Below are 20,152 nucleotides of genomic sequence, written 5' to 3'. Positions count from 1 at the left end.
GTAGGGGTCACCTGTTGATTTTTGTTTTTTGCCCCTTCATGTGTTACAGGATGAGGAAGAGGAGATCAAAGCAGAAATCAACATGCTGAAGAAGTACAGCCACCATCGCAACATCGCCACCTACTACGGAGCCTTCGTTAAGAAGAACCCTCCCGGCGTTGACGACCAGCTATGGGTACGCCGCCATTTCCCGTCTTTTTTTTTTTTTTTTTTTTTGCATGTTTCCTTGTCAGCATTTCTGCAGCTCTGCGTGTGTGAAATGGAGTGAAACGCGGGGAGAAAATAGCTCCGGAAAGAAGTGGCGTTCCATTTGTCACTGTTATGTTTACAGTGTGTAGTTTTATGGAGTTTTGTGTTGCATTGGAATATGCGCTTAACGTGAGTGTGTGAAAGATATAAAGTGTATGAATAAGCGTGCAGCTGGCTAGGCCGCTGCAATAAATCACGAGTAAACGCCATCTCAGGGTGCTCTCTCTTCTCTGATCTGGTCCCATTCATCACACAACAACAGTAGGACACACAAATATATGCATACACACAAAGCAGCCGGAGCTATTGCATGCATAATTCCACATGACTCAACAGCAGCTCGTTTTGTGTGTTTTTTTAATTTTTTTTTTTTATGTGCTTTGACGCATATGCCCTTATGTCTATGAGTGTTTCTTTTGTCTTTGCGTGTCAGGGTACACATGCGCACGCAGGATCAGAGAGGGGGTTTTCGGGGTATTACTTGCCAGCTTCCTATCTCCCCGTGTAATCCAGAGCGATGATGAGAGGAGCTTGAAGCAGAGCCAGAAACTGACCAGCTGAACTTTTGCCCGCATATCTCTGCGGTTGTAATGCTGGGATGGATGAAATGAAGGGCAGAGAGGAGAGGAGAGATGAAGGAATGAGGCAGCTCAGGGATGGACGGAGGAGAGTGATGGACAGAATGGATACTTTGTGTTTGGGTCAAGAGACAGATTGGATTCATTCGTATTATCTCGTGACCTCGTTGAGTAACTGTCTGTGTATATTTATGTATATTTCTGTGTTTCAGGCATTTCTGTGTTACTAATGCTACTACAGTGATTTGATTATTGGTACTGTCATGTGTATTTTCTCAAGGATAAAGACAGTTTTACACAATTAATGAATTCATTAATACATGAAATGGTTTAAAGATGTTTAAAAATGTTTTTTTTTAATTTAAAAAAAAAATAAAAAAATACAACTGTGTGTAAGAAAAATCAAAGAAGACAGTTATTATGGCCGATGTAAGGAACTGTCAATTAAGTGCATCAATATTTATCTGAATTCTAAACAACAAACAATAGAGAAATAACTGAAAACACAAAAATATAAAAACTGAATTTGAAGAAAAAAACACAAGACCTTTTTACATTTAGATTAAACCACAGCGCTGAAACAAAGCTCAGCTGACACTCAACCTTTGTGCTTTTACATTGAACCCCACAACACTGTATTATACAGTAGGTGTCCCTGTGTGTGATTTTCATAGCCTTACAGTGTTGTGGAAACCCAAGAGGCATGATGTATAAACAATCACACACACACACACTCAAACTTTGCAGACACAGCCCTGATCTGTCCTGCCAGCTCTGATGTTTCACAGTGACACTGTTTTGCCTGTGTTGCTACCTCTGATGCCGACTCTGTGACATTTATATATACACAGTCCCGTCTTGAACAAGCACATGTCAAATGGGCTAAATATTCACTACATCAAATTCAGAAAATACATTTTTTTCATATCAGATCCATACTAATATTTTAAAGCTGTTATTGATGCATATGCAGCCTCATATTGATGCATCTTTTGGGGTCTAGAAATGTGATTATTTATGATTATACCCAGATTGAGGAAACTATTTCCACAAATGACAATGACAGTGCATTGACAAACAGGTAGTATTATTTACTAACTTGCTGGTTCTCTACACACAATAGGTTCTTTAATGGGAGTTACCTGCATATTTCAACAATGTAAACAAGTTTTGCTTCTTTTGCCAACCAGTCATCATTATTCATTATCCTTGTGTGTTCGTAGCTGGTGATGGAGTTCTGTGGAGCCGGCTCGGTCACAGACCTGATCAAGAACACCAAGGGCAACTCTCTGAAAGAGGACTGGACCGCGTACATCTGCAGAGAGATTCTCAGGGTGAGTAACTGAATCAGACTTTTGACGAGTCATTTCTATTTCACCTGTCTTTAGTCAGCATCGTCGCATGTGAACGTTGAAGAAACAAAGAGAAAACGATCATTGTTGACGTTTGTCTTCTGAGTGAATAATTAACACCGTGTGCTGTTTTGTGTTTGCTGTTAACAATAAGAGTAGTTTGTTTTGCAAGGTAGATACTGCCAACGAATGATCTGCTGTGATTTATGGCAACATGCTGGAGGAAGTATCTGCAACAATCACTGTTGCTCCAAAAACGTTTTATTCCCAAACAAACATTCCTTTTTGTGTAATTATTTTAGTTCATTTGGCAATCTTTCAATTTTCATTCAACCATAAACTGGTTCATAGTCCCATCTAATAAAAACAAAGATAATGGGGCACAGGTAGCCGAGTGGATAGTGAGCCCACCCCATGTACGGAGGCTGTAGTCCTCCAAGTGGACGGCCCAGGTTCGAATCCAACCTGTGGCTCCTTTTCCACATGTCATTCCCCACTCTCTCTCTCTTCTGACCCAAAAAATAAAAGAATAAAAATCCAAAAAATAAACCTTTAAAAAAAAAAAAAAAAGTTACGAGTCTCTCTATGTAAGAAGCTCAGATCATGAAGCTTTACGAAGCAAAAACAAATATTACATACCCACAAAACAGTCGTAGACATTTTTGTTCCACAATTACCGTCATTCTCTATTGTTGTCTGCCGTGTTTCCTCAAATTACTTCCCTGTCCTTACACCGGTGTAATAGGCTTCAGCCCAACAAAGCTTTTATTAATTTACAACAAAAAACAGCTCAAATGATTTTATGATCAGGCGTAATTCTCTTGATTACAGCATCGACAAAGAACAAGAATGAAATTGGAAAAGCAAAGCCTCGGGGTTAAGAAATGCAGTTACAATTCTCAGTTCACTTTTACGGCAATGGAAAATTGAGCTTCTGTCAACTCTGAAATTATGAGTTCATGTATTTGTTATTTTGTGCACTGTGAGCTTATGGTTTCTATTAGAGGTAATCACACAAGATCTGACTAAACTGGTTCAGTTTAAATGAAATCTTTAGGTGACCCTTATATTCTAAAGTATGTTTGCTGTTTTCTGAATTGAAATCAGTGTTTATTTTATTAAAGGAATGTATGCTGAAGCTTTTTCACTTCATATATGTCATGGGAGAATTTACCTTAACTATACCAGCACCATTAAAAAGAAGCCACTTTCTTAACACCAGCTTGTACCCTTTTGAAAGACAACAAGTAATGTTCTTTAGAAATAACTTCTTTCAGTGATGTCTGTGTAGACTCTCAGTCATCCAGGTCATGATAAATTCAAAGCTTGATCCAAATGTGTTTGTGTAGTGATAAACGCAGAGCACGGCACATCATAGCATAGGAGAGCCTGCTCTTCTGGACAGGATTCTTCTGTCCACTTACATCTGAAGGACAAAGGACACTCCTTTGACGATGGAAAAGTGCAGATCCTGGCAGAGAGAAGAGCGCTGGTTTGAAAAGGGTGTTAAAAAAAAAGCCATCCATGGTAAGGTAGATAAACCATCGCCGAGGTTTGAGACGCCATCTTTCACCAAAACTGCAATACTGTTTTGAATTCTCGAATCAACTGAAGCCCCAGTATTGCCACCTTGGAACATGGGTGGTCACGAATCTAGGCGAAACTTGGTAACTATTCTACTATACTATATTAGCATGCTAATGATCCACAGAGGCTTACGTTTCTTGCTCCGTCCACCAGAAAGTTTAGAACTGAAGAAGCCTTTCGGAGGAGAGATGAATAGTCTTCAAGATCTCAAAAAACAGTCCAGTCAAGTCCTTTGGATGAAGCTTTGAATTCTTTCAGTGTTCATCAGTCTTTTAGATCGATGGCAGACCTGTTTTTTTTTTCGATAACCATCCCCAGTTGTTTTTGTTCCATCGTATCAGACTTTCTAGAGGTTTGAAGCGATGACTAGATCTCATTCTCCCTAACCTTATCTCTGTGTTTGTTGAGCTGAGGGCTGAAACCTCAAACAGTGAGCCGCAATATCACTGCATCTTGTCAGATATCTGCAATGCTGCTCCCAACAGAGGGAACAACACTTGCTCTCTCGTTTCCACTTTAATGTTTTCCCCTTACCTTTTATCTATCGTCTTATTGTTTGCTCTCTGCTTTCTCGCCCCCTGCTCTGCCTTAGTCTTCTCTCTTTTTTTTCTATGCTTTGGTTATTGTACGACATGAGTCAGGATGACAGTATATTACCGAGTCAAAATATTGTCCAACTCACAGGAAGATGTGTTTGAAAGTTATTCCACTGCACTGCAAAATGTGCACCCGTTTTTTTGGACATCACTTCTGCAAAGGGAGGCCAGAAGTTTAAGATTTAGGAACCATGGAGCTACTAGTCCTGCTTAAGAGCACTTCCATTCTAATGATCCTAGTAATAATAGTAATCGTGACTCGTCTCATTGCTGCTGTGGCATTTCTGTGTCTCCGTCTGCAGGGTCTGACTCATCTCCACCAGCACAAGGTCATCCACAGAGACATCAAGGGACAGAACGTCTTGCTGACAGAGAACGCGGAGGTCAAACTAGGTCAGTCGGACATCTAACTAAACTGAACTTGGCTAAATGGCTGTATGATTTTTTGGGGAGCCGGAGGAGATTTAAAGTTTCAGATTGCTCCTCTGAGGTGTGTTTGTGTTATATATATATGTGTGTGTGTGTGTGTGTGTGTGTGTGTGTGTGTGTGTGAGGCTTTTCTTTTCTTCTTTTATGCTGAATACCAGTCGACTCATCTCTGTGTACTGTAGCTCTGCTGCTGTTCACGCTGCAGAGTGCTGAGGAAGGAAGGAACTCTCTCTCCCTCTCTCTCTCTCTTCACTCAGTGGGGAGGGGATTATAAAGTGTGTGTGTGTGTGTTTGTTTGTGTGTAAATCAGAGAAAATATCACCGGTCGAGTTATTTTTTTGCATTCAGAGTTTATAATGGAATCCAGTGAAGCCTTCAAAGCACACAGCAAAAAAAAAAAAACAGATTCAAGTAAACTACACACTGTAACCTGAGATGCCTTTGCTTGTGTGTGTGTGTGTGTGTCTGTGTGTGTGTGTGTGTCTGTGTGTGTCTGTGTGTTTCTCCCGCAGTTGACTTTGGTGTTTCGGCCCAGTTGGACAGAACAGTGAGCAGGAGGAACACGTTTATCGGGACGCCATATTGGATGGCACCTGAGGTCATCGCCTGTGACGAGAACCCTGAAGCCACCTACGACTTCAAGGTGCATTAACAGCCTCCAGTCCGATTGAAGTTTTACTCTTGTGCTTTTATTCAGAGTATTTATTCACTGTGTTTCTGTCCTTACAGAGTGATTTATGGTCACTGGGAATCACTGCAATAGAGATGGCTGAAGGAGCACCACGTACGTACCTTTGCAACAACGCTTAACGTCTAGCTTTGTTTGCTAATGTGACGTTTGGACGCAAGATGCTAAATGACAAAATGGGCTACATCTGCAGATCTATGAAGGGGATAATGAACGTATACATGGAGACAACATCTGTGTTTGTATTTGTGTGTTTCAGTTCGTGTTTTTAGTTGTTTTTTTTTTAGGTGAGGGCTAACTCCAACTAGCTTTGACAATATGCCATGAAAATGTTTAGCATAAGTAGCCACATTCACCCTAACACACCCATACTGCTTCCTGATTTCTTTAGCTCTGTGTGACATGCACCCAATGAGAGCCCTCTTCCTCATCCCGCGTAACCCCGCCCCTAGACTCAAGTCCAAGAAATGGTGAGTGGGCATTGAGACAAATGTGCAAAACCGCAGACTAATAGGCCCAGGCATGCACTTAGTTATAGGTAGGTTTTTTTAATCCATTTTTTTGGGGTTTATTTGTGTCTGATTTTAGGTCGAAGAAGTTCCAGTCGTTCATAGAGAACTGTCTGGTGAAGAGCCACGACAAGAGACCCAGCACCGAGCAACTCCTTAAACACCCGTTCATCAGGGACCTGCCCAACGAGAGGCAGATCCGCATCCAGCTGAAGGACCACATCGACCGCACCAAGAAGAAGAGGGGAGAGAGGGGTGAGGGAGAACATGTGCTCGAGTGGATTTAAACCCACATGTACATTCACACATAAGGGAATAAGTAGTCATGCTTGAGTAGTACAACTCCTGAAAGTTGTGATGTTGCGAGTCGCCTAATTTACGCAAATTCAATCCCTGCAACTTTTTTTGCGACCTTGCAATGTTGGCCAATCTTCGGAACGTGTCCACAAATCAACTTATATCCACTCCATGTTTCCTATCAACGGTTTTATCAAAACACCGCAGGTTAGAAGCTGAATTGTGTGTATCTAATAAAAATGCTGTGTAGATTATTCTCTTCACAGTTGGATAACATTACGATGAACAATTGCAGCACGAAATGAAGTTTTTCAATGCAATTTGCTCGAGTTTTATTAAATTTTTAATCATCCTTTTTCGACATCTTAACATGAATATTGAATGAAAGTAATGTCAAAAGCCAAACAGTTTGCTCAGCCAATAGGGGGCGGTTATTGGAGTGTTTGTCACGGTTACTCACAGTTGATTTGTAATTTGTTAAAACAACATAAAAAACTCATTTTTGTTCTTAAGAATCACAATTCCTGGAGTGACTGATTTAAAATACCTTTAACATACAAAAAAACAATTCAGTTAAAGTTGTGATCCTTAAAAGAAGAAGGTTTTTGTTCTGGTTAATTTGTCTATTTGGGATGGCAGCCTGCTGGCTGAAGTGTTCGGTATTCCATGAGTAGAAACAGGCTGCAAATCCAGAAACAATGCAGTTTGGAAAGAAAAAAACAGATGCCGGTGCAAGACCAAAACAAATCCAAAGATGGATGCTTTTTGCATCACGTTTTTTCATTTGCAACACTTGCAAGTGTTTTTTGAATTAGCATCGAGTGAATCTGCAGCCTGTTTCAACTAATGGAAATCGTTCAGGCCATTGCAGGGCGATTGCCCCTTTCGGCCGGTGTAGTTCAGACACACACACACACACAGACGCACACAGACACACACCTCCTTCACACTTACTGCACAAAAATAGTCTGCAAGAGTAAGCTGTAATGCACTTTTCAACTGTCACACAAATGCATATGCTCATAGACATTTTTCATCAGATAATAGTTTTCAGTGAGGCAAGAAATAAAGTGACAGACTTCTTTTTCAAACCACCACCACCACACTCACACACACACACACTCACACACACACACACACACACACACACATACACGCACACACATTAAGTGTGAGTGATAGGCCGACACTCGCACACAGCAACTGCGTCAGTAAGAACCACATTAACCGCTTCGAGAAACAGCACACTGCAGGGCTGCTGTCCTGATGATGTATAGAAATGTCCTGTCATTGTAGAAGCTCTGTGTCTCTCTGCAGATGTCACTCTGTCACAGAAGACATGTCTGCGAGGAGGTTTCTCTGTAAGAGGCGGAGACGCTTCTACAACCATTATGCTTTAAGAATAAAAGAATAAAGCTGAAAAAGCTCCCAGCTAATGTTCTCCACCTCACGACACTCAATAAAATTACAATTTATACTTGTATTCAAAGCGGCTAAAAGATGGTGCCTTAAAGGAGTGAGGATCGGGGGAATGCCAGAATCATGAGCGGTTTAAAAATGAACCTTACTGTACCTTTTGTTGTAATCTCTTCTGTTGATTTTATCACTTAATATGTTTGTCTCTCTCTCTCTCTCTCTCGCTCCTCTAACTCCATCAGATGAGACAGAGTACGAGTACAGCGGCAGTGAAGAGGAGGATGAAGAGAGAGACATGGGTGAACCGAGGTCAGTCTTATCTCTCCTAATTTAAACACAAACATTAAAACTAGGGCTGTCAGCATTAACTAGTTAATCAGGAGTAATTACGGTCTGCAATGAATGCTTTCGTTTTTTTTTTTATCGTGATTAATGGCATGCTATTTTGTAAGACAATGTTGTAACCTTCGTCTACCAGAAGGTCCTTACTTTATTTCAAAATAAAAGCACAGTTGAATTGTACTTTGAAAAGTACTCTTAGCTGAGGATAGTATAAAATGTCAAAATAAAAGCCTAACAATGTTTGTTTTTAAATGCAAAATAATGTTGATTAGAAATGGAATAAATTGCAATTAACTTTAGAAATTTTGCGATTAATCGAGATTAAAAATCTTAATCGTTTGACAGCCCTGACTAAAGCATGTTCAACCTTCTGTCATTACTCTAAACATCTCTTCACTTACTGGTCCGGCAGCTCCATCATCAACATCCCCGGAGAGTCGACCCTGAGGCGGGACTTCCTGCGCCTCCAGCTGGCCAACAAGGAGCGTTCAGAAGCACAGCGGCGCCAGCAGCTGCTGGAGCAGCAGCAGAACGACGAGCACAAGCGCTTACTGTTAGCTGAGAGACAAAAGCGTATCGAGGAGCAGAAGGAGCAGAGGAGGCGGCTGGAGGAGGTAAACATGAGGGGTTGAACAAGTGATATTTTTACTCATAGACTGTGTTAACAATGGGAATAGCCAAAGTGATGTCACCCACTCGTTCGTCAACTTCCTTTTTTAAGCCATGAGTGCGGGTGCTGCTGGAGTTATGAAAGCTATTAGTCTGTACTAGTGGACAATTTTACAACACACACTCTGTGAATAACTACAAGAAACACAGCTGAGAGGTTAAGTTCAGTGAGATGGCATCCATGGGCATCCGCCTGTCACTCAAGTGGACCAATCACATCCCTGTGCATTACTTGAAGCCTTCATATAATTTAAATGAGCGAGTTACATCAATTTACCCCCACGCAGTTGTTAAGAAAAGACAAACAAGATATAGAGACCCAAAGTGATTGTGAGGCAGGCTGTAAGCATGTTTAATTAAACTCTAAAGTTGATATTGGTCCTATTAGTGAATGCTTCTGTGTTGTAGACAGCCTCAAGTGGCCATTCAAGGAACTGCAGTTTCTGAATCTCGTGCTTTGAGCCAGAGGTTGTCACTTAATTCACATCAGCTTATACACCAAAAAAAAAGACACCAGAAGTCACAGATTTAACATGGATTGCCAAAATATACCCCTGGAGATTATAACAAAATAAATCAGATTATAAAATACCTCCAGTCCTAATTTAGCAGCTTTCATCACATTATTACACTTAATAGATGCCCCCTGTTTGTTGGCTACCATTACACATTTGAAAGCATGCATTGTCCCTTTTCTGGTGCCTTAAACTTAGAAAACCTCACATTTACCATTTGGAAGGGACTGGAAGGGAAAGTGATACAGATACAGACACAGATCCTTTCCCCAGAGTCCCTCTTTTAGTTCCAGTGAGCAAGCTTGTTGAAGGAAATCCTCAGCCCATAATCGGTGCGCTCTGTCTGGGTTCCCATCAGGGTTTTGCCCTCCAAACGTTCTGCTGAGCACCATGACTCCCCTCAACTTACTTGACCCACCCACACAGGGCTGAGTGTGGGATTCTTCATGTGTAAATAAATACATGTTAGTGTGTTTTAATGTATTTGTTTTACACGCAAACACACAAGTGTGGGTGTGGCTGAAATCTGTTAATGGCTTGTCTGAAAAAAATAAATAGAAGGTAATACAAACATGCAAAATCAATAATATGTCAGAAATATCTGAGTTCAGAAACTCTACATTTAAAGGAGAGCTGCAAGTAGGAAGAGTAAATGTCATGCCTAATAGCACAAACTATGAGTTGTCATAGATTTTATTATTGTGACAAATCACAAAAGAGTAAGTAAAAAAAAATAGTTTGTGCCCTGCACCCTTTGTAAGTGTATGTTGTATGTAGAAGATTCCCAGTCGAGATCCATTGTGGAGATGTGAAACGTAGAAGGACTAATCACACCAAACAGAAACGATGATCAAATGAGTTCACATATCAAAGTTTCAGCGTTTGTGTGAGAATCTCTGCCGAGGCAGGATTTCTTAATTTGCGTGAAAACAGATAAACCCCTTTTGTTCAGTGATCCTGAATCATCTGGCTGCGTCTGTTCTCCCCACAGCAGAATCAGCGAGAGCGTGAGCTGAGGAAGCAGCACGAGAGGGATCAGAGGAGGCGCTACGAGGAAATGGAGCAGCTCCGCAGAGAGGAGGAGAGGAGGCATGCAGAGAGAGAACAGGTCCGTACACTTTCTGTGATTTTGTGATTTAGACCATGAAGACAGCATGGTGCCACAGAAGTTCTAAGCATCATAACTCGTGTCCAAAATCCATTATTTGCCCTCTAAACTTTCCTTGGTCTTCTTTTTCTTTTTATCGTTTTCTTCTTGAGTCATTCAGATTTTACCCACTTAAAGAACCTCAGGGATAATGTCGACTCATTCTTTATATTTAGGATTTCAGATGCAGAAAGGGAACTTTGACATTTTTAATCTGATGATACTTTATTTTCTGAGCTCATGGTCACTTTCCTCCTTACAGCGACTTTAACATTACTTCCAACTTTCTCTTTCATTATATTTATTTTTATGTTAGCCATATTTGATGGGGTACTGATTTGTCCACAGGGGGCGCCAAAATCCATATAAACTTAAAGTTCCTCACATGTGCTTTAAAGGAGGCAAAAAGCCCGTATTACATTTGTACAACTGTTTTCAAGAAATGTTGGAGTCTTGCAAGGGATGGCAGTTATATTACCTTACAACATTATACACATTTAAATGAGTAGGATGCAGCCGATCAATCCAACCAACAACTGTTTTCCTATTTTTCAGTGTCAATAGAAAGACATTGCTTAGTTTCTGAATTCCTGTACACTAAGATTCATTTTAGCAATGCATTCATTAACAAATAACTTCCCACTTACCCCGTTATTCTATTACATACTGTTGTGCAGGAAAACTAGATAGACATCCAGAGCTTGTTTCTATCTTCCCTGTACATTTTTCTTGCTGTCAACAGTTCTTTTCCTCCCTCTATTATTGAACTTACTGCTGTCCTGGTGTGTATAAATCTATCTGTCCTTGTCTCTCTTTATCGCTGTCTCGCTCTCCTCCCACTCTTATCAACTGTTCTGGACAGATATGTTCAAAGCTATTCTTTCTCCATCTCTGTAATTTTTTTTCTTCTTTGTAACACTTTACAAATGTTCCAGAACAAGGTCTTCTCTCCTCTGATTTCCATTTTCTCTCATTTTACATCCACCTCAGGAGATTAACTTCTTCTTTTCTCTTTCAATCTCTGTCTATTATCTATCTCGGTGTCTGGATGTTCAGATTTCCTGATCTTGTTCTCAGTCTATTTCTATCTCCTTGTGTCGACATGCCGCTCAGGAGTATATCCGTAGACAGCTGGAAGAGGAACAGAGGCAGTTAGAGATTCTCCAGCAGCAACTACTACAGGAACAGGCATTACTGCTGGTAACCACAGTGCTACTGCTGCTCCCCATTCGTGTTGTGTGGCCCCCTATTCCCCACTGCATGCACCCAAAGTGCCAGGAGAGAGGAACAGACTGTGAGGGAATCCACAGTCTGACTCTCTAAACCTGTTAGCCACGGATTTGAGGAAAAAAAAAAACATGAAGCGGAAACAATGAATTGCCTTATCTCTAATGTTTGTGTGGAATTTATTCACATCACTGATTGCATGTACGGTAGCATTACGTTTGCTGGATCTCAAAAGACTCCCCGGAGGGCACAGAAAAACTGTTTTGTCAGCCTCGATCATGTTGGCCCACACAAAGTGAGAACATCCAAGAGAAAATGGGACGTTGTTATTTTCCGCAGAGGGTTTCTCTCACTGCCCCAGTGTGGTCTAGGGCGACAGATCTATGTATTATTTGTGAAAAGACGTCTTTTGCGTTTTGTCTTGCATTATATTTGAAGAGAAATTTGTTAAAGGGAGCACAGACAAAGCCTGGAAACCTTTTGAGATCCATCCAAAGTAAACACAAGAGGCCAGAGAAAAGCCTATGTGGTCTGAATTATGGCCTCCTCCTCTTCCCTTCCATCTTCCCTGCCTCCTTCCTGCCTAGTACCCAAAAAATCATGTGCTCATATTTCATAGTATTCAAGGTGTCAATCATTTGTTTGGAAGTTTTGGTTTGCATGAATTCTGAACATATGACACCCAAAAATCCGAGCCACGTCTCTCATCTCTGTCCTCTCCCCGCTACTCCCTCTGCGCCTCTCACCCCCCCCCCAGGAGTACAAGCGTAAGCAGGTAGAAGAGCAGCGGCAGGCGGAGCGCCTACAGAGGCAGCTCCAGCAGGAGAGGGCCTACCTGGTGTCTCTACAACAGCAGCAGCAGCAGGACGGACGGCAAGCAGAGAAGAAACAGCTTTACCACTATAAGGATATCAGCAATCCTAATGACAAGCCTGCCTGGGCTAAAGAGGTAAGTAACCGCATGCATTATTTACAAAGATAAGCATGCAGTTAGTCAATACATTTTTCTCGGATGTGAATGAGTTCCATCAGGAGAATAGTTCACTGAATATATGCATGTAGTGGTGATGATCCCAGTAATTGTTTTGACTCAAACCCTGTTACATCATACACACCGAGTGGCCTTCTCGTGTTCTTCACATCTTATCCAGCAGGTCTAACTAAAAGCTGCAGTTAAAGCGGGGAAAGTGGATTCATAGACCTCACTCTGAGTTTGAAGATTAAGATATTTTGAGAATGAACCATAGACTGTATAAAAAGAGGCTACATCCACTTCCTGTATCCCGTCTATGGAATGAACACTGTTGTGTTGATAATCCAACCATGATGTCTCCTTTGTCTGTGTTTGTGTTGTTGCTCACCCTCCTCTGACTCTGACTCCTAGGTCCCGAAGCAGCAGCATGTTCAGGGTAACCCACACCGCCCTAACCTACGACATCACCAGTCATTCAATCAACCACCTTCATCTGCTGTCTCTCAAGGCCAACACCGATCTCGAGCACCTAGGCGAACCCCGTCCCATGCTGCCCAGCTCTTGTCCAATAACCTACCACATATCCGTATTTCACAAGGCAATGGCGAATCCTTAGATCCAGGGCTGAAGCAGGAAATAAGCCAGCAAGTCAGAGAATTCAGGGCTCAGAGACGCAGTCCAAGGCGCTGCAGTCCAAGGCGCTGCAGTCCAGGGCCCATCCAGGAACACAACCAGGCTGCCGGCCAAGGGCCTAGTAGGGGTCCTAGTAAGAGTCAAGGGCAGGCCAGCCAGTCTAATCTAGTACCAAACCTTCATTTTCTGGGGCCCTGTAATCAGAAAGAGAAGCCACGAGACAGGCCTCTCTCTGCCCCAAGTCATGCAGCCATCCATGGGTTGCCCCCGGACCGTCAGCCGAAAGCCCTTCAAGCTCATCCTCAGTCCCCAGCACAGGTCCATAGATCTCTGTCTGAATCCAACCCTGTCACCGTCCCTGTGGTCAAACTGGTAAATGTCCAACCTCGTGCTAGGTCGCACTCGCCTTGTCGTAGAATAGATGTAGATATAGAAACAGAGTGGCAGGGAGGGTGGCAGAACGAGTTGAGACCTGCTGTCAGTTATGAGGGCTTTGCCGTGCCCTCGGATTGGGACGTCACAGAACCTAACCCAACTGACCCCTTTCCGAATACTTACCTTGCCCAATCTGGATTTAGACACTCTTACTCACCTGCCTCGAACGGGGGCAATCTTCTTCTAGTCCCTGATAACAATTGGCATAGAAGAGGAGGAGAATGGGGACAGAATAAAGTAAGAGGTAGCTCTTCTACTGGCAACCTCAGTGCTTCTGCCCCAGCAGAAGTACTCAGGCAACACATGGGCAGACAAATGAAAAGCCACTCCGCTGACTGTTTGCATAAGAGTGCTCCAACAACTCCATCTCATTTGATGGGTCTCTCTTCTTCCTCCTCCCACCGAACCTCACCGACCCTCTCCTCCGCTTCCTCAAGGTCGTTATACTCAACTACCTTAACAGCTCCAATCTCTCCTGACTACTTAATGTCCAACACAACCCTCATGCCAGTGAACCCTTCCTATCCCCGACACATATCACCTGACTCCACCCCTCACTGCTCCCCGTATAACTCTCCCTTTGGATCCCAGAACCAGATCTACTTTAGGTCTGCTGAATGCTAGTGCTTTTCCACACATGTATTTGAACACACACACACACACACACACACACACACACACACACACACACACACACACACACACACACACATTTTTGTATTTCTATATTTGTGACTGATATTCAAAATTTCCTAGCCACAAATCCATCCCTTAATCATCATTACAACAATTCATAATAAATTTTATCTCAAGACACTTTACAAAAAGAGCAGCGGACGTACTCATAAAGCTTCCTAGTACAGTGGGTTTAATGTAGTGGCGCTGAATGATGGGATCCACTTAGTGTAGTCCAAAGTGTGCCTCCTTCAGTTGGTTGCAAATCAAAGAAACTCCTGTCTTAAACAAAACCTTTTCTTTGACGTAACTGTAAAAAGTCTTAAGTTCATGACCCTTTAACAACCTTTCACAGACATGACATTTTGGGGGGGGATTGAATGTTTCCACTGCAGGGACAAGTGTCCAAGTAAAGTCCCTGAAACGTAAAGATTGCTGTACAACTTGCAGCGCTGATTATTTCTATGTGGTAGCGTACCTTTTAGCTGCTGCGTCAACTCTTATGCCGTAATTACAAAAGTTTTAAGACCTACATGGAAACACAGATTACAATGAGCTAGAGCAAACGTTTAACCTCTTGAAAAGGGGATCCTAGTGCTAAAAGTCCCATGTACGTCTGTGCAAACACAGCCAATGTCCTTGCTTATTAGAACATATTCCCAACTTCAAGGTTTAAAAGTCAAATTAGTTTTCACAAAGATGGAAGTACAACCGTATTATCACATAATGCGCTTATATATCACACACCCATTAACATTGTAAATAAAGTCACATATCTGTAAATATACTTATATCAACAAAGTGGGTGTATTTTATGGGTCATTTACATACTGTACATGTTTTTAAATATATAGAGTGTATGCAGGTTTTGCTTTTACTTTTTTATTACAAATTAAAGACTAAAAACTGGGAATGAGATCCAGAAGGGAGATGTTACTTCTCAGGGACAGTACTAAGTAATACCCTGATCCATTGGTAGTTAAACCCAGCCCAGCCCCAACCCCCCCCCCCCCCCCCAACCCTGCCTGCCTCCTCTCACCCAGTGCCCCACCAACCATCATGGCAAGCTGGTTCCTAGCTATACTGGTGGTGTTGTCTACGATGAAACCCCCCCCATCAGTACTTCATTTTAGGTCAGTCCACCAGTCAAGTAAACCGAGGCCTGGTAATGGGTTCTGGCCAAGTGGTGATGGGATCTTTTAGTATACATTCAAAACTTCATAGGAGTCCCTCTGTCCTCCATCTCCTCTCATTCTTCATCCGTCTCTGTGTTCTTTCTCATTGTAGAGGGGCAATAATAACCGACTTCAAATGCTTTGTTTACCTTGTAGAATCTCTGCCATAAGCTGCATTTCCACCACATAAACTTTACCCAGTAGACTGGAAACTTTAAGAGCTACTCGGTACATTTCCACCCTGAACAACTAGTCCTTAATCAAGTTCCAGACACTCTATTCAACCCTCAAATTGTCCCTCTATTTTTGAGTGGTCAAGTACTCCCAGCATCCAGGAGACACTTTGACACATCAGCAGATGATTTGTGTAACCTTCACAGGTTTTAAGACCTAAGTGGAAAAGTAGAAAATAATTGGCTGGAGGAACCTTTTAATTCCATGATGAAAGGTCCCCAGTACTTTATCTTTGGTGGAAATGTGGCTTTTGTAGAAGAAGCTTTTGGGTTCAACGCTGTGGATAATAATCCAAACAAAGATTTATCCGGCATTACCCAAAAGATTTTTCCTCAGTTACGTGATCTTCTTATAGTATTTCTCTCTTTGGTCCTATAGGTCAACTGATGTTAATGCTAACCTTAAACACAAACTGCCTCCACAGATCTCACCAGCAGTTCTTCTCCTGAATCCCATAAAGTGTCCTTTTCCATCACTTCTTTGTACTTAGCTTCTGTTTGTGCACAGTCTGTCAGTAGACACAGGCTGGTAAAGTTTTCTGCCACCATATTTGTAGAAGACTCCCTAGCAGGCAAATAACAAAGATTTGAGGCATATGGCACAGCATCGCATAGTTGTTGCCACCAAGGTCATAATCTGGAATAATCTGACTGGATTATGAGCTCATGGGGAATTACAGAAAGATTCAAAAGGGGAGAGTTCTCTATGGCACATGCACTTTACCTGGAGGCTATAGACACTATGCCCTGCAGAGCCATAACTCCACCCTTTACCAATCGTTCAGTAGATCATTAAGAGTGGAAAAGTGTGATTTGTTCAGCTGGAAGCATTCCTCAGAGTCTTCTCTCACTGCACAGCAGATTATCTAATCATCTGATCACACTAGCTACAGGAGCTTTCTGCCTTCCTTACCCATGGACGTTTGGTGCTCTTTGGGACACAAGTGTGTAGAGACAGTCACTCTGACTGACTATTAAATGAACTAACAACAAAACATGATTTCATATGTGTGCACACATACTACATTCGTATGTAGTGGAATCCATGATTTTGGTTTGAATGTGGTGCCTGTTGATTCTTGACCTTTCCCACCAGCCATCAGACATTCTTACTTCTCAGCTGAATGTGGAACATGGAGACACTGTGTGTTGGGAAGAAGTGACTAGATTTACCACTTTTTGTCCAATCGGCTGCAGAAATGCTGAATTTATAAACTACTTTGTACCACAGAAGAAAGGAAGGTATAAATTACGTATAGTTGTAGTCACATTATACAAATCCAGATTAGTTTAAAATAAAGTATCTGAATCCTTGCAGTCTTTTCCATTGGCAGAGCTCATATAGGATTGTTTGGTTTTAGATTTAGGTCCCAGGTGATTCCCAGGAAGCTAGATTGTCAGTACACCTGTGACACAATCAAAAATCTTGTAAATCTGAATTTGCAAAAGCTACAGGATACTATTATGTAGCTTTAAACATAGTTGAGAAGCATCTTTCTGGGTTTTATTTTAAAGCTCCTGTGTAGAATGTGATAATTTGGCGCCCCCTGTGGACAAAGCGGTATATATTCGCAGTTTTCTGATTTTGTCCTGTACGTGTACTTTTAGTATTTTCAGACCCAAAAAAAGCATCCAGCTCTCTGTCGATCTTTGCTTTGAAAAAATGTAAACAAAGGTTGTTTCTGCAGTTTGCTGTAACTCAGTCCGTCTGACACCTACCCCGTGGCAATATTTACAGGCATTTCAAATAACAATATGGTAGTTATTAATCTTCATGCTGACGCTCTGGTCTGATTTTGAATCTCGTAGAGAGGTAAAAATATAAAGCAAGGGCCTGTTTAATCAAAAGCTAAAAAATATTCACTGGCGCTTTAACGTGACATGTACTTGATACATTTGCTGCTTTCAAAAACAACTAAATGTTTCATCACAGTGGCTTTGCTATAGTTCAACTTCTTCCAGTGTGCAGTATAGGCAGTTTCCAGAGCTGTAATTTCAAGTAAGCTTTCCCAACACTACAGACATATTCAAGATTCAAGATTTTTATTTGTCACATGCTCATACGGATGTGCAGTGAAATGTAAAGACTGTTCCACAAGGCCATGCAATAAACACTCCAAAAATTACTGATACACATGTATACAGTAATGTAGAAATATAATGTAAAGATAAGAAAGAAATATTTAAATGAAATGTAGAAGATGTAAACAGAGTAAAGTGTGTAAAACGTAAAGTGTCCAGGGTGTCAAAGTGCATTAGGTTGTGACTGACTATAAGGCAAGCTGTAATTAAACTGTCAGTTTCAATGTTAAATAGTCACACGAGTGTTTCTGTGAGAATCTGGAGTTGCTCCAAATGTCAATCTGGTTTATGAGGGTTTCTGTGGAAATCTGGAATTGCTCCAAACGTCAATCATTTTTATTATTAGAAGGAAAGACTTCCAATAAATGACACAACAATCTTATTATGAGTCATGAAAATAAAAACAGGTTTATTGACCTGGTTTATTTATGCACAGGTCCCTCCCACAGCGCTGAGAGGTGATAAGAATCTCTGGTGGCATGTTTTGGTGCATGCAGCTAATTGATCGGTACCCACAGTAGTGGTGGTGATGATGAAGTGTGGTGAGTGGTTGTTTCGCATGTCGGGCTGTGAGTGACAGTGGTATGTGACCCGTCTCAGGTGGAGGAGCGATCTAAGCTGAACAGACAGAGCTCCCCAGCGCTGCAGCACAAAGTGTCCAACCGCATCTCCGACCCCTCCCTCCCTCCCCGCTCCGAGTCCTTCAGCAGCGGGGGCATGCAGCCCGCCTGCACCCCACCAATCCACCGCTCCATCGAACCACAGGTGTGTGTGTGTGCGGGAGTGTATGTGCAAAAGGGAAGGCATGGGAATGTTTGGTGTGTTTCCTAAACACCAGAAACATCACAAAACAAAGTGCCTTATAGCATGAACTCTTTTGAAATTTCACCTCTGAACTGTCTTTTTCCATTTCAATTAATTATCTTAATATTCCTATCTTCATTTTTCCTACAACTGGTCAACTTCACCTCTTCAAATTCAACTGCCTCCTGCTTTCTGATATTTCTGCTTCCATTTCTATCCATTCTTCCTTCTTTCTCCTTTATCTCCTCTGTCCATTTTTGCTCAATCATTTTCTACCTGATTTATTTCCTTTGGATCTTCATATACTTATGTTGGTAGAGGGACAAAAGAAATGATAAAGACATCTCTCTCCATATTGTACATTTCTTAAACCCTTTACTACCTCCTTCCTCTCCTTTTTTCGTCCTTATTTCTTTCCTCTAACTCATACACCAACCAACCTGCTCCCATCCCCGGACTCAAACTCTTTATCTCTCCCGACCACAGATGGCTCACCTCGTCCCAGTGAAGACCCACTCAAGCTCCATGTCCGGCTCTCAGTCTCTGCAGGACCAGACGGGCTCAGCTCTGAGTGAAGGCATCAGCGTTGGCTCCCCTAGGCCTGACATGCCCCGCCAGAACTCAGACCCCACTTCTGACACTCCCGGGCCCCAGCTGCGGGTCGCCGGACGGGAGGAACGGGATCGGGACAGAGACAGGGATCGGGATCGGGACAGGACAGCCTGGCTGAGGGAGGAGGATCTCCCGCCAAAGGTAAGAGAGTGTGTTTGAGAAAGGAGGACTGAGAAACAAAACTGTGTTGTTGTTTTTTTGTAGGAGATACTAAATAAATCAAAATAAAACATTGTGGTATTATGTAAGATCGAAGCAGAATTGTTCACAAGTCATCCAGGATCATCTAGATTATGAGTTTACTTTTCATAAATATATTTAGGAAGACATGATTTGCAATAGAAGCCTCAAAATGTGCACGAACATTCATACTTAAATTATGCTGTGCAATTAACCGCAATGTTGTTGAAAACAACAGCAACGTGTTTCAACACCTTGACATGCAGTGTCATTAACTGAATCTGACTTTATTAGCAACGTGAGCCCCACACACCCATCAATACAAGTTGATCAACATAGCTATGAGAGCGACAGAGCCAACACCTTAACCTGCCAGATTTCTTGTTTTTAACAAGATCGTTTCGTTGATTATAAAACATTCATAAATCATTCTGGACAGAAACTTTAAACTTCCCGCTCGGTGATGTCAAACAAAGCTGTAACACTCATGATGACCCTCTTGTCTCTTTGTATTTGTGCGCGCGCCCAGGTCCCACAGAGAACCACTTCCATCTCCCCAGCCTTGGTCAGGAAGAACTCCCCTAATGGAGGAGTGGGTCTGGGCCCTCGCACTGGTTCCCAGCTCATCCGGGCCAGGTACAGTAGACATCAACGTGTTGATCACCTCTTAGGTCTAAACTACACATCAGAAGTGACCTTCATAGTCAAGGTCAACCTTTAAACCTATGCTGGACACATTTATGCAGAAT

General features: G+C 42.0%; 1 protein-coding gene across 18 annotated transcripts in view; it reads left to right on the top strand.

Annotated features, from left to right (window-relative positions):
• tnika (TRAF2 and NCK interacting kinase a) overlaps positions 1-20,152 on the top strand; it is a 67,692-nt gene that overhangs the window by 34,432 nt on the left and 13,108 nt on the right. For 5 of the 18 annotated variants that reach the window (XM_061062938.1, XM_061062940.1, XM_061062937.1 and 2 more), the window contains exons 4-19: positions 50-175; positions 2,051-2,161; positions 4,665-4,755; positions 5,304-5,434; positions 5,521-5,575; positions 5,871-5,949; positions 6,068-6,243; positions 7,944-8,010; positions 8,456-8,657; positions 10,219-10,335; positions 11,488-11,574; positions 12,359-12,550; positions 12,986-13,579; positions 18,408-18,572; positions 19,098-19,364; positions 19,933-20,039. In XM_061062938.1, the coding sequence (XP_060918921.1) occupies positions 50-175; positions 2,051-2,161; positions 4,665-4,755; positions 5,304-5,434; positions 5,521-5,575; positions 5,871-5,949; positions 6,068-6,243; positions 7,944-8,010; positions 8,456-8,657; positions 10,219-10,335; positions 11,488-11,574; positions 12,359-12,550; positions 12,986-13,579; positions 18,408-18,572; positions 19,098-19,364; positions 19,933-20,039 (2,567 nt within the window). The remainder of the gene's footprint in view (positions 1-49; positions 176-2,050; positions 2,162-4,664; positions 4,756-5,303; positions 5,435-5,520; positions 5,576-5,870; positions 5,950-6,067; positions 6,244-7,943; positions 8,011-8,455; positions 8,658-10,218; positions 10,336-11,487; positions 11,575-12,358; positions 12,551-12,985; positions 13,580-18,407; positions 18,573-19,097; positions 19,365-19,932; positions 20,040-20,152) is intronic. The other 13 variants (XM_061062944.1, XM_061062948.1, XM_061062950.1 and 10 more) reach the window with 5 other exon arrangements.

This window comes from Labrus mixtus, chromosome 18 (assembly GCF_963584025.1).
Source record: "Labrus mixtus chromosome 18, fLabMix1.1, whole genome shotgun sequence".
Classification (NCBI taxonomy): Eukaryota; Metazoa; Chordata; class Actinopteri; order Labriformes; family Labridae; genus Labrus; species Labrus mixtus.
The sequence above is the reverse complement of the archived record's forward strand: the minus strand, read 5'-3'. Positions and strand labels throughout refer to the sequence as shown.